A 12,806-nucleotide genomic window follows, 5' to 3' on the forward strand; every position below is an offset into this window, starting at 1 on the left:
CTCCAGATTACTTCTTGCATAGCAGTCTGCTGCCATTGGTGACGGAGTGTGTGTGACTAAGGAATAAAGCTACGGCTCTGTTCTCACCTGGAATTAACATGCATCTTGGGTGATCCAATCACAAGGAGAAACCTCCAAGTACAGGTGTAGGAATGCACACGCAGATTTAACTGCTCACACCATATTCAGATATGCCGTGGGCTACACAATGCCATTCGCTTGTTTTAGCAGTGTGTACATAAATTTATCTGGAGCCACATTTAAAGAACGCCTACACAATCAGTGTTCTTCCTACCAGTGGAGAAACACAACGTCCTCCTGCACTAGTACTGGCTAACAGACTTATTCCCAACAACTCTGTTTACAACTGTAAATGTACACGATAAGAAATCTCACCAGCACATTAGTGTGATAGCATGAAATATCTCCAAACTACTGCCCATTTCCCGTTAGCTTCTGCCATTTATAATAGTTCTCCCATTAGCAACAGGTGCCCTGCTGGTGAGACCGGCTGTAAAATGAACATAGAGCAGCACACTGTTTTGAGTCAAGATTAATTAGACTTTAATTTGAGACCCTGAATAATTAAGCAGGTTTGCAAAACTTCTGTAGGCTCCATGTTTATTTGCAGAGTAGCTGTCCACTTGTGACTGCGTCATCCAAGACATAAACAGGACCTCTAAGACAACAAACATCAGACTAAACATGCTACAGTTCAATGCTTCAAAGTCACTGTTTACTTATGGACTTACCTTTTTAATCGTTTTTGTTTGGACTAGGGCAAGCTCTCTAGTTTCATCAGCAACATAGAGGGAAAGCTTGACATAAGGATCACTGCAAAACCAAAGCAGAAAAAAAAAAGTCGGAAGCATATCCAAATTCAAACCATCTGCTCCCAGCAATACATATTTACCAAAAACAGCACACATCTATAATAAATAGGATACATACATTTCATATTACATTTAATTTCCATATCAAAACAATGATTTCCAAAGTGATAAAAGACCAAAGCAAATTACATATTAGCATATACAAACAAATTAAGTTTTTTTTTCTCAATGCAATCAGTTATAGTTCCAGTGTAGACAGTTCACACTTAGAAGAAAAAGAAAATTGCAATTGGTGCGCCTTAGTTAGACACTCCTTCCATTTGAGTATCCTGAGAAATAAAAATCCTGTCTTATTGGTAAAGACTGCTAAAAATAGAAACAGCTAAACGTTTTGAGGAGAGAAGTACACACAATAAGCAGACCATGTGTGACTGTGCTATTTAAAACTCCCCACGTGGCTTATTTGAAGGTGCTGACAGGGTAGAAATCTCCAGTGAGCTCTGGTCTGAGCGGCGATCTACTGTTCACTGCGAAGACCAATTAACCTGATGTTAGTCACAGCAGGCAACACCTGGTACCGTGTCACACTTTGCAAAACCCTTCCCTGGGAGAACTGACTATTTAAAAGGTCTGTGTACATGTGGAGGGGGTGACTTTGCAAAGTTACATAGTCCTACATGAAACTTTCACGTTAAAATTACAACGCAATTAACACAGACGATGCTTTTATTTGTGCATTTGTATATCTAAATAGGATATCTTAAAGCATCCTCTGTGTTAACAACTTTTTATTGATCAAGTTAATCAACTAGGTTTACTGAAAGCTAGAGTTTGGAGGTTAAAAAAAAGAAAAAGAAAAACAAAGAGTAAAGCAAGAAAGAAGCTAAGCAACAGCAGGGTTTCTGCACAGACTTTGTTTTTCCTTTGCTCAACCTAATGTAATAAGATATTTGTGCTGCAGAGACAGTTTGGTGTGAATTACACTTTTCTGGATTTGCAGGTTCAAATTAGTTTCTCTAGTAGTGTTAGAAGAGAGATGACTATATTGACATTAGAGATTTATTCAGTGAAAGCAAATGTAATACACTTTAATTGGTACCTCACAGTCCACAATTTATAAAAGCAACTGTAACTTATTAACAGATGCATATTACCTGCATTACAAATGAGTGGTGACTTGCCAACTTGATATCTCATCAATATGTAACCTGGATTCCAATCAAGAGAGCCAAGTCCAGACTTTAAATCATTAAAATATATTCACACACCTTAGCTGTTACCCAACATGATGAAAAGAACTGAAATTAAGTGGTATCAACACAGCTAATATACGTGTTAGCCACCACCAGACACTGTTATCTGTGGTATATAAAGATGATGTGGAAGATAATGTTAGTAGGGCAATTTAGGCAACTCAATAACTGCCTACTACTACTACAATAACCCTTCCCCTGCTACTTACTCTTCAAACCACTGCAGTCAAGAACGCGACTGCTTCGGCTTCAGGTGTCTTTGGTCAAATTAGCAGTATGCTGAGTTGACACAGGTGAATGGTGCGATTGCCGTTTTGTGTCGAGATGATGATTTGGGGTTTCTGGCACGACCCACATGGCACATTTCAGCACCCTTCACAGAATTTACTGCCACAGCATCCTGTAATAACCTCTTGTGGTCTCAGGAGCTACAATTGTGGCTGCTTAGCAAGAACTGCTTAGTATAAGGTTAAATACAGGATTTTAAACACTTTTTAAATATCAAAATATTAGAGAATGGGTTTTAAATCTATTCAGACATAATCAGTAACCATAGCATTAGGACTGACCTAATCAGCAATTCAATTTCGCAGCTACAGTGCAGTCTTACTTTCATTTGAAGGAAGCAGTTGAGATAAAACAAAAGAATAAGAACGAAATTAGACGGGCAGACAGACGGATATTGAAGGAGTTGCAAACATACCCTAGGCAAAACAGGTGCTGCTAGTTAACCTCTTCAGGAACCCCACAGCTTCTAATTGTGTGTTTGTGTGGTTCTATGATATGTTGCGATTAAACAAAAACAATGAGACCACTGTATCCCAGCTGCACGGAGACTTCTTGTCTCCTTCCTTCTATGAGCAAAAATCCTTCTAAGGGTGGGAGAAAGGCTACTTGTGGTCAACACAAGATTAAAGATACCAAAAGCAGCCGGAATCAAAGCATAGCCCCGTACACTTGTTCTTTGAAGTTACTTCCTTGAGTTTCTCTCATCGCCGCACAAAAACGGTGAAAACAAAACCTCAGAGTGTTTCATTTAATCTGAAACAACAGAATGTAACACACGAGCCACAAAGGAGAACCGACAGGAACACATTTGGAGCAAAAAGAAGAAAAGAACAGGCTGGAACTGTTTGAGCATCTTATGAGGTGACAGACTGCCAAGTCAGCACTGTCTCCTGTGGTAGCTAGCCACACATCAAGACCTCATTCAGTGCACTGCATTACAGTTCAGCTTTCTCCTGAGCCAGGCTGAGCTGTCCTGCCAGCAGGGCATCAGGATGCTAACACATGCACTCTGGCATGCGAGTAGCACTCACACAGTGCTACACATGCCAAGCTCTTCCTCAAACAATGTCTGCATTCTTACAGTTCAGATACATTACTGTGATCAACAGTAGGCACAGAGCTCAAATTCAGAAGAGGCTTCCAGTGCTCCTGTGGTGATTTCAGACAGATATACAGTTTAATATAGTTAAATATTTCTTTACAGCCTCATGCAACATGTTACTTTAAAGAATGATGATAAGCAATCTTCAGTGAGTCTGTCCTGTGAAGTCTTGCTACATGTTTTGCATTGCAATCACATTTGCAAACCTACTCAGGCATTCAATAACATGTAGCTAAAAGACCTATAACAGCAAAAAGCTGTCACATGTTAAGATTTAGATCTCTTCAGCTGAAGTGCTGTGCCATTTAAGTGACTTACTGGTCATTGCTATTTCTAATGGAAGTTTGCGCTTCAGCATAATAAATATTCCATGTTTAGTTTGACACTAGAAAGCTAGTTTCAAATTAAGAAGAAAGTCTCTGATTGGCACATGGAAAAATACAACAACAGCCAGCAGGATGGCAGAGGTGGTGTTGATAGAAGTGACAGCGAGTCATTCAGCATATTATTAGAGCAAAAGCAAAGCTGTGGGTAATTAAAATTCAAGGAGCAGAAGTTACACTGCTTAACAAAAATAAAATTACAATAACTAAAGTTATTATGTAACATCATGTAAAAACTGTATTAACAGTCTGTTGCACTTCACAGACTCACACATGGGAGGGAGATATTGATGGACATAACGCTTCAGAGATCATCAAAAGTTTAACCACACTGTGTTCCCACATGTGGGAAGGTATGTGGCATGTATAAGAATTAGTCAAGCTCTTTTATCTGGAAGAAGGGTAACAGAGGTGGGTTATGAGTAGGATAGGAGAGGCAGGATGGAAATCATTGATTAACACTTGAGGTGCAAGGTCTGTAACTAGAAGGAATGTAGGAACTGTGCATAACACTGTGCTGCTCAAGGTTAAAAACGACTGGCTAGAAGGAGAACCCCAAAGAGTTGGGATGCTAAACACAATACTACAACTAAGGTCTGTCTAGTTTTCCTTAAGCATGGATTTCTTCATGTAATGATCCATGGCGAATCATTATTAGTGAGTGAAGTAGCTGACATGTTTGGCATGACCCATCTAAACTGTGATGATGTGTATGCAATGTTGAAGGCCTCAAAAGACCTAGTTTTGTGAAGGAAGAGAACATGTAGAGCACCAGAAAGAAAGAAGCCCAAGTCCACTCACCAGACCTTCACAATGACAGCAGGAAAGCAACCTAACACTTCTATTATTAACACAAAAACAGTATCTTCTGACATTTTCTCAGAAATTCCATGATACGCACCTGGCTCCAAGGATGTCTTTCTTCGCCAGATCAATTCCTGCAATGACCTTAACCCGTAACACTCGTGTTTCATGCTGCAGACAGAGGGAAAGAGATGATGGGTCAAAACATTTAATCAGCTAAGTTAAGTCATCTAAGATATTTCAAGCAGCCAGCTGCAATGAGCTGCCTTTTAAATCAATAAAGCTCACCTATAAATAAATGGCCGTTTGTAACTTGGCACCAAAACTCAAACGCAGTATCCGAAAATATGTAGACACTTAATATGCTAAACCACCTCATGCCAGGCTGTGACTACACTTTTCTCCAAGTCACTGCAGCGGCAATTAATTTACTGGGGAAGTCTCTGACATAGTTAATGATGTTAGCATAACACCAGATGACAAAGTGAGAAGAAAAGGGGAGTGGGGTGCCTTACTGAATGTTTACCTCATGATCACAGTAAATGCTTTGTTTCATGGTATAATCATCAATGAATACTATCCCCATCTGTTTAGTGTGTGTGAGGGAAGTTTTTACAGACAAGCCTCATGTCAGCAGGGTACCCCAGAGCTATCATGATTACTAAAAAAAATTATAATAAATACAATGTTAACATAAGAAGGCACCTAAATTCTACGCCAACATTTCAAACCCGATGTTAAAAATATTTTCTAGCCAATAAAGATCCTTCCCCTAGATATAATGATTTTGGTGGTGCTGTTGGTATTTGTTTCCTCTTTGCTGTCGCTGAAACATTTAAGTCACATAACATACTAAAAACTTGAAGTGACAGAACAAATTACCAGTGGCTAATATAACCAATATTGATAATCGGGAGCTAAATCGGCCAATCCCTACATAGATGTTAGAGAAACTAACGTCACAGGGTTCAAAGTGCATCTACGTAACACAGATTCAGTGAATTGCTGAAGCTGAACCCTCTTACATCCTTCCTGGTCAGACTGACAGATGAGTCAAATGCAGCCAGAGTGCAAATTCAACAATCAAGAGTCACACCCCTATTTCCCCTTTGAGAAACCATTAAAGATATATTTTTAGCTGTCCACCAGGATTATCCAAAAAAAAAAAAAAATTCCACACTGCTTGCCATTTGAGAGTACACTGCTCCGATCTCACATATAACAGCTCCCCTATTTAAAAAAAAATGTTTGGAGATATACATAGATGCCCAATGTTTGACTCGTGACTATGATGCTGCAGTATTAAAAACAAAAACAAAAAACAATAACGCTTGAATTATTTCATAATTAATGGCTACATGCTTTATGTAAATCTGAATGCCATGGCAACTCAGTCGTCTACATCCAAGATCACCTCACTTATCAGGCAGCCACGATTACAAACAAGAGGTAGTTTTTAAATCTGACACAGCGGTCGAGCTTGTACCGGGATCGAGCCATCGCACCCGAGAAATCGGTCGGTTTCCCTTCTGCACATCTGGGATTCAACAGAGCATTGCGAGGTAGCGGTTAAGCTCCAAGTCGCCCATAAATTGAATTAAACCGAGGATGGAACGAACCAACAGAGGCTGCTGACTAACTTGGACTGCTTGGGTTCACGACTGTAGGCACAGTGGTGAAAGTGCTACTGAAAATGAGCTGAGAAAACTAGTGGACACGAAGACAGGGAGGAACTGACAGCTGCCGAACATTACACTGGAATGTTATCCAGGGTAAGGGGTTGTTAGCTTGCCTATCGGGCTAACGCTGGCCATCTCTGGCTGCACCCCTCTTGAAGAGACTCCTGGTTGTAGTATACTTTTTATGGGCTCGGTTGAGTTTAAAGCTTACCTCATCTTCTGAAAGTCCATATATCGGTTCGTAATTCGCAGCCATATAGCCTGCGGTCCACGCTATATACACACAAAAACAAGCCGCTTTGCAAAGCTAGCTAGCTAGCCTTGAACAATAAAGTCCCACTCTCCTCTCTGTGCCGAGCTGTGAAGGTAAAGTCCACTGTGAAAGCAAGTCCTCGGCACGCCGCGGGTGGTTGGTTCTCAACCGGATAACGTAATCCTTTCCCGCGTGGTCCGTCCAGGACCCAACTTGGAAATGAAAAAAATAAAAAAAAATTACAGTGTAGCGAAATGTTTCGACTGAGGCAAACCGCTTTTGTCAACTCCGAGCTTATCCCTCCCGAAATGTTGTGACACTTGACTTCCTCCTAAGAGCTCAGCCAATCGTGTGCCAAGAACACGTGATTGCTGTCAAACTCAGCCAATAAAGTGCGCCTTGAATTCCCTAACGCGCCTGGCTGGCCAATTAAATAAGAAGAGGACGTCGAAATTAAGTGGGTCGTTTAATTTTTTTCTCGCTCTTTTTGTGTTATGTAGAACTATGTCTCACTGTTGAAATAGCCAGAATGTGTAAGATAGTTTTCACATATAATATCACCATCTCCACCTAACTGACGTCACGGAGAACCCGAAGGGGATCGTGACGTGGGCGGGGCTTGTAACAGGCAGCCAATCACGTGCTGCAGTCACAGCAAGCAGCAGGTCTGGTCCGCTGCAGGTACTGATCTGGATCACGAAATTAATTGAGTCCAGGATGGGCGAAAACTGAGAGTCACTTTTGGAAATCGAGTTAACTCAGCTCATAGATGAGTCAGGTATTGTATATTCATTGTATACCGTAAAATTACAACTATAACTTTTATTGCATGTGCGATCACGTATGTTGGTGGAGTCTAAAAAATCCATGGATTGTGACGACCTTGACATGTCGCTAATTAAAGAAATTCTTTATAGTGTCCTTCAACCGTTAACATATATTTGCAACAAATCATTTCAAACTGGAATTTTTCCAGATAAAATGAAAATTGCCAAAGTGATCCCATTATATAAAACTGGTGATAAACAGATTGTGTCAAATTATAGACCGGTATCTTTACTGCCTCAATTTTCGAAGATTCTTGAAAAACTATTTGCAAACAAACTAGATTCTTTAATTGATAAAAATGATTTATTGAATGATCATCAGTATGGGTTCAGAAGAAATCGTTCAACATCTCTAGCTGTGATGGAATCTATTGAAAATATTGCAACGGCTGTGGATGAAAAACAGTTTGGAATAGGTTGATATACATGATAGAGCATTCTTTACTTTTACAGAAGTGTGAAAGGTATGGTTTAAGAGGTGATGTACAATTTTGGTTAAATAGTTACTTGAATAATAGGTTCCAATATGTGAGTATTAATAACATGAAATCTAAACTTAGAAAAGTAACTTGTGGAGTCCCGCAAGGATCTGTTTTGGGACCTAAGTTATTGTTACTTTATATAAATGATATTTGTACAGCCAGTGATACTTTAAAATATGTGATGTTTGCTGATGATACAAATTTATTTTGCTCTGGAAAGGACATAAAGAAATTACTGAAAACAGTGGAAACAGAACTCATGAAGTTAAATAGATGGTTTGTATTTAATAAACTATCATTGAATGAAAGTAAAACAAAATTTCTGTTATTTGGAGGTAGTAAAAGTAATATTAAAGTAAAATTGAATTTAAATAATGTTGAAATTGAAAGAGTATATGAGACAAAATGTTTAGGAGTAATTATTGATGATAAACCTTGTTGGAAGCCCCACAAAGAACATGTGAAATGGAAATTATCCAAGCCTGTTTCTATTCTTTATAAAACAAGAGACTCTTTGAATAAGAACTGCCTTTATTTATTGTATACTTGCCTTTGTTTGCCTTATATGACTTATTGTGCGGAAATTTGGGGGAACACATACAAAACATATTAGGATTCAATTTTTAAATTGTAAAAAAGAGCCATGAGAATAATAAATAAAGTTGGATATAGGGAGTCCACCAACCAGTTTTTTGTAGGATCATTATGTTAAAATTCATAGACATTATATATTCTAAAACTTTAGAAATGACATATCGAGTGATGAAAAAGAATGTTCCAATTCGTATTTTAAGTATGTTTCAACTAAGAGATGGAAAATATGATAGAGAGGGTCTTATGTGTTTGAAATACCTAAAGGAGAACCAATGTTAAGTATAGATTTGTGTCAGTTTTGGGAGTGAAATTATGGAATGGACTTAATGATGAACTGAAGACATTTTTCAGGAAGAATTTAAAAATTTGTATCATACAAGGTTATAGAAATTTGGCTTGATGAATAATTTTGTGTTGATTTAATTTCTTGATTTATCATTGATTTCTTTTCAAATTGTTACATAACTTATTTATCAATGTTATTTATTTTCTTGGTTAAGGATTTGATTATTCCTATGGGGGTAAAGGACAGGATAATTATAAGCCACAAGGCTTCAGCCTATTCCTTTTTCGGTTACTGTTTGATTGAGTACTTTTATGTAAAATGTAAAATGTTAATCTGTTGTTGTTGACCGAATAAACTTAAACTTAAACTTAAAATTACGATTATTCTATTATGTGAACTGCTGTGGAAAAAAAAAATCTGTTCTGGTAACACTCCGACACATTAGAGGCTTGTTCAAGTAAATGATTTGCAATGACAGAAAGAAATGACAACATTTCCTTTCGTTTCTTTAAGTAGTCTTTAGGAATAGTTCTCCAGGCTTCATGAAGAGCATTCAAAGCTCTTCTTCTTTAAATTTGCCTGCCTTTTTGTTCTGTTTCCTGTCAAGTAATATTGATGTCCAGGCTCTGGGGAGCCCCATCATTGACTGATAGTGTTCCACTTTGTGTTTTTCTATGCTTTAACCACACTGGCATTGAGTTTTGGGATCACTGACACTGAAAAATAAAGCTGGTGATAATCAGACACTTTCCAAATGATATTTCATTGCAGATCGAATCCTAATGGTGCATTTCTGCATTCACAATTCCACCAATTTTGACAAGATCTCCAACACCACTGGCTAAAATGCAGTTCCTATCATGACAGACCCTCCACCCTGTTTTACGGTTAGCTGTAGACACTCATTGTTGTACGTCTCTCCTGACCTCCTCCATACATATTAACAATAATTTGAGGCAATATTTCAAAGGTGGATTTATAACTTATAACTATTATGTCTAGGGTTGGCTGAAGACTCAAGACTTTAAAGGAGAGTTAGCACTTTAGAGGGTTAGACATGCCAAACCGTGCAGCTGGCATAGTAACAGATACCTGAACCATTAATAATAGATTGATTACACCATGTAAACCCGTTATTAAAGAAGCCTTATCACAACTTGCACACTATGCACTGACTAATGTGTGCAATGAATACAGGAAATGAATCTGATGATCTGATGAGGTATGTTTGTCTTTCATTGATCTTCCATTCATAGCGCGCCAACATTTGAAGACTGCAAATGATTTTTTGTGTGTCTGTGTGTGTGTGTTTGTTTCACTTTTCAGGAGCAACACCGGTCCTCTTCTACAGTCTAGACGCTTTCTTCCCTAATTAAAAGCTACCAGAGCATACAGACAGGCCTGCGACAAACACCCGGCTTTTATCAGCCAAAGCAGATCTGTTTTATTTGAGCCTTTGATTTGGTCCATTTAACAGACTTTAATCTTTAGAAAAGAAACAGTTCCAGGAAGTAACACTAGATGCCACTGTAGAGCTGTAATTGCTGTTTTGTTTGACCCGTTCAGTCCTCGAACTGGTGTGCTTTTAGTTAAGAGAGCGCAGACATCTATGAAAATTAGACCCCCCTTCGCTGCTGTTATTTTCGAGGGGGACCTCAGTCCTTCATCTATGGTTGCTTGACGTGCCTCAGGCCTATTCCACTGCAACAACGCCAGCACAAACGGACGTGCACAGACACGAAGGTTCGCATACCAAAACAACTTCCCCAAAAAGACGCAGTTTATTGGAAACGTGTATAAATGGGTTTATAAATCCGCGCACCTGTGAGCAATTCAACGGAGGGCATCCCATCAAGGAGCATCCTTGTTCAGATGTGGACTGGCTTGGCTTACACATGCCTGTGTGGCAGTGATAGTTTTGAATCCACGTGGAAGAGCAGATGGCCATATTATATAACATTGTTGCATGTAAGCAGAGCTGAAAAGGGGGACGAAGAGAGATTTCCCAAGCTGCCTCGGTTTGAAGGCCTCCAACACAAAGCGTGCTTTTACTGTGTGATTACTCACAAATAGTTTTTTTCTGATGTGAATGAGTCGCTCAGAAGCTCATCGATGTCTCCAAAAGCATTATAATGCTGTTTTCATTTGTTGAACAAGAAAAATACGAAAGGATTTTTGTAGTGATTGATTGCAGATATGGTACATATTTGTGTATATTAAGGGTCTCAAAAAGAAACCCCAAAAAAGCGAAAAAAAATCACTGAAATTTTGCAAATGGAATAAAAATACTGCATGAACAACAACAAGGTTTCACAACGCTTATATATCCAAATAGATGCAAAGCGTATAGAATATCTGCTGGCCTTTCATTTTATTATCAATATTATTATCGTGACATATACACAATAGCGCCTATTTCATTACCGCTTTCCAGGACCTTCTATTCTTTTGGACCCCATCTCTGGCATAAACTCACATGTGGGCTGGCATCTGAGCCTGTTAGATCTCTCTAGGTGTGGTTTCCAAGAAAGTAAACACAATGAGAAGAAACGAAATTTACGTCAACAGACAATGATCGGATACACGTACGATCCCTAAAGATCCCGAAAGGAATCTGTTCCTGTCTCCGTCTGTATCCTCGCTGCATCCAGAGTCGATTTGGAAACAAAGTCGCTAGAAGTGTATTCATTTCTGCAAACGCTGCAGCGGCAGGTTTGGGATCTTTTTTTGAGATACACATAGAGATACTTGCCGTCTTTCAAGCGGGAACATAATGTTCAGGGTTATGCTACATCCTGTTGTAAAGTTTCAACAATGCGCCATTCTTTCAAGTTATTTGCACGCTTCTGTGCAATTTTGTGTTTTACTCTTTTTTATATACAGTTAAAAAATGCACTCAGTTCTTTCCCATTCAATCTCTGCGGCTAGTGGTAGCTGACTCGTCCTGTGTATAACCTATGTGAGGATGACCCCGTATAAAGGCCTGAGGCTGATGCTGCTAATAAAAATGGAAAGAGAGAGAGAGAGAGGGAACAGTAGGGACAAATCTTCCACTCGCACATGGCTGGAGCATAAATTAAAACAGTGAATCACGGGCGGACGGTGTCGCCTATGAAGAGAGGAAGAAGGACTTCAAATAAAGCCTACCGGGAGACCTTACAATGTTTACAGCTCCCCGTGAGAGGACAGGACGAGCGCTGTTTTAGCAGGACACATTGTTCTGATTGTCTGATTATGTGTTTTACAATGTTTGTTAATACACAGAGGGGGTAAAAGTTACTAAGGTAGCAGCAAAGAGGCCGTGGCTCTCCTCAGCTTGAAACTTGTGTGGTAGTAACCCTTACCAAACCATCAGTGCCGAGTCTTTGACGCACTTTCACAAGATTTTCATTAAAGTGCAAAAAAAAAGGGAAAAAGAAAAGAAATGTAACTAGAAAAGATAGAATATTACATGTTACATTCTTGTATGGAAAAAAAGCACATGGGCGGGCAATTTGCCCCCACAACCACACGTATGCACACACAAAAGCATGACACTTAAAGCACATGGGTACAAACACCATGAACAGCGGGTAAATAACAGTCATCTCTGTCATGAACCATGTGGGGGTTTAAAAAAAATGAATCCAAATGCATGTTGTTGTTGATGTTTATGTCGTTTTTGTGTGCAGGGCATCCACCAAACGTATACCTTCGCACACAAACACACCTGGCCATTTATTTTGCTTTGCGCGATCGTTGATTTCCTGGAACGTTACCTTAACCATAACATGTAACCAAATTCCACAGGGTGACACAAACACGTGTACAAATAAGGGGGGGGGGGGGGGGGCAGACAGACAGAGACAGAGGGAGAGGCAATACTGTCAGCACTTATTTCCCACTGATTAAACATTCATAAATCAACTTTATCTACAAGACTTTACACTAAACGTATTCTTTCTTCTTGTCTTTTATTCTTTCCCCCACATGTCGTTACGCCTTCTGATGGCTCCATGTCAAACTTGTTCTGCCAGTCGGTA

At 39.2% G+C, this 12,806-nt stretch overlaps 1 protein-coding gene across 4 annotated transcripts in view; it reads right to left on the reverse strand.

Annotated features, from left to right (window-relative positions):
- Nucleotides 1-6,922, reverse strand: part of nedd4l (NEDD4 like E3 ubiquitin protein ligase) — a 41,290-nt gene extending 34,368 nt beyond the window's left edge. For all 4 annotated transcript variants that reach the window (XM_080304188.1, XM_026173583.2, XM_026173582.2 and 1 more), the window contains exons 1-3: nt 6,554-6,922; nt 4,761-4,834; nt 753-834 (exon numbers count right to left, since the gene is read on the reverse strand). In XM_080304188.1, the coding sequence (XP_080160314.1) occupies nt 753-834; nt 4,761-4,834; nt 6,554-6,598 (201 nt within the window). In that variant the 5' untranslated portion in view covers nt 6,599-6,922. The remainder of the gene's footprint in view (nt 1-752; nt 835-4,760; nt 4,835-6,553) is intronic.
- Nucleotides 6,923-12,806: the final 5,884 nt, after the last annotated feature.

This window comes from Astatotilapia calliptera, chromosome 7 (assembly GCF_964374335.1).
Source record: "Astatotilapia calliptera chromosome 7, fAstCal68.1, whole genome shotgun sequence".
Taxonomy (NCBI): Eukaryota; Metazoa; Chordata; class Actinopteri; order Cichliformes; family Cichlidae; genus Astatotilapia; species Astatotilapia calliptera.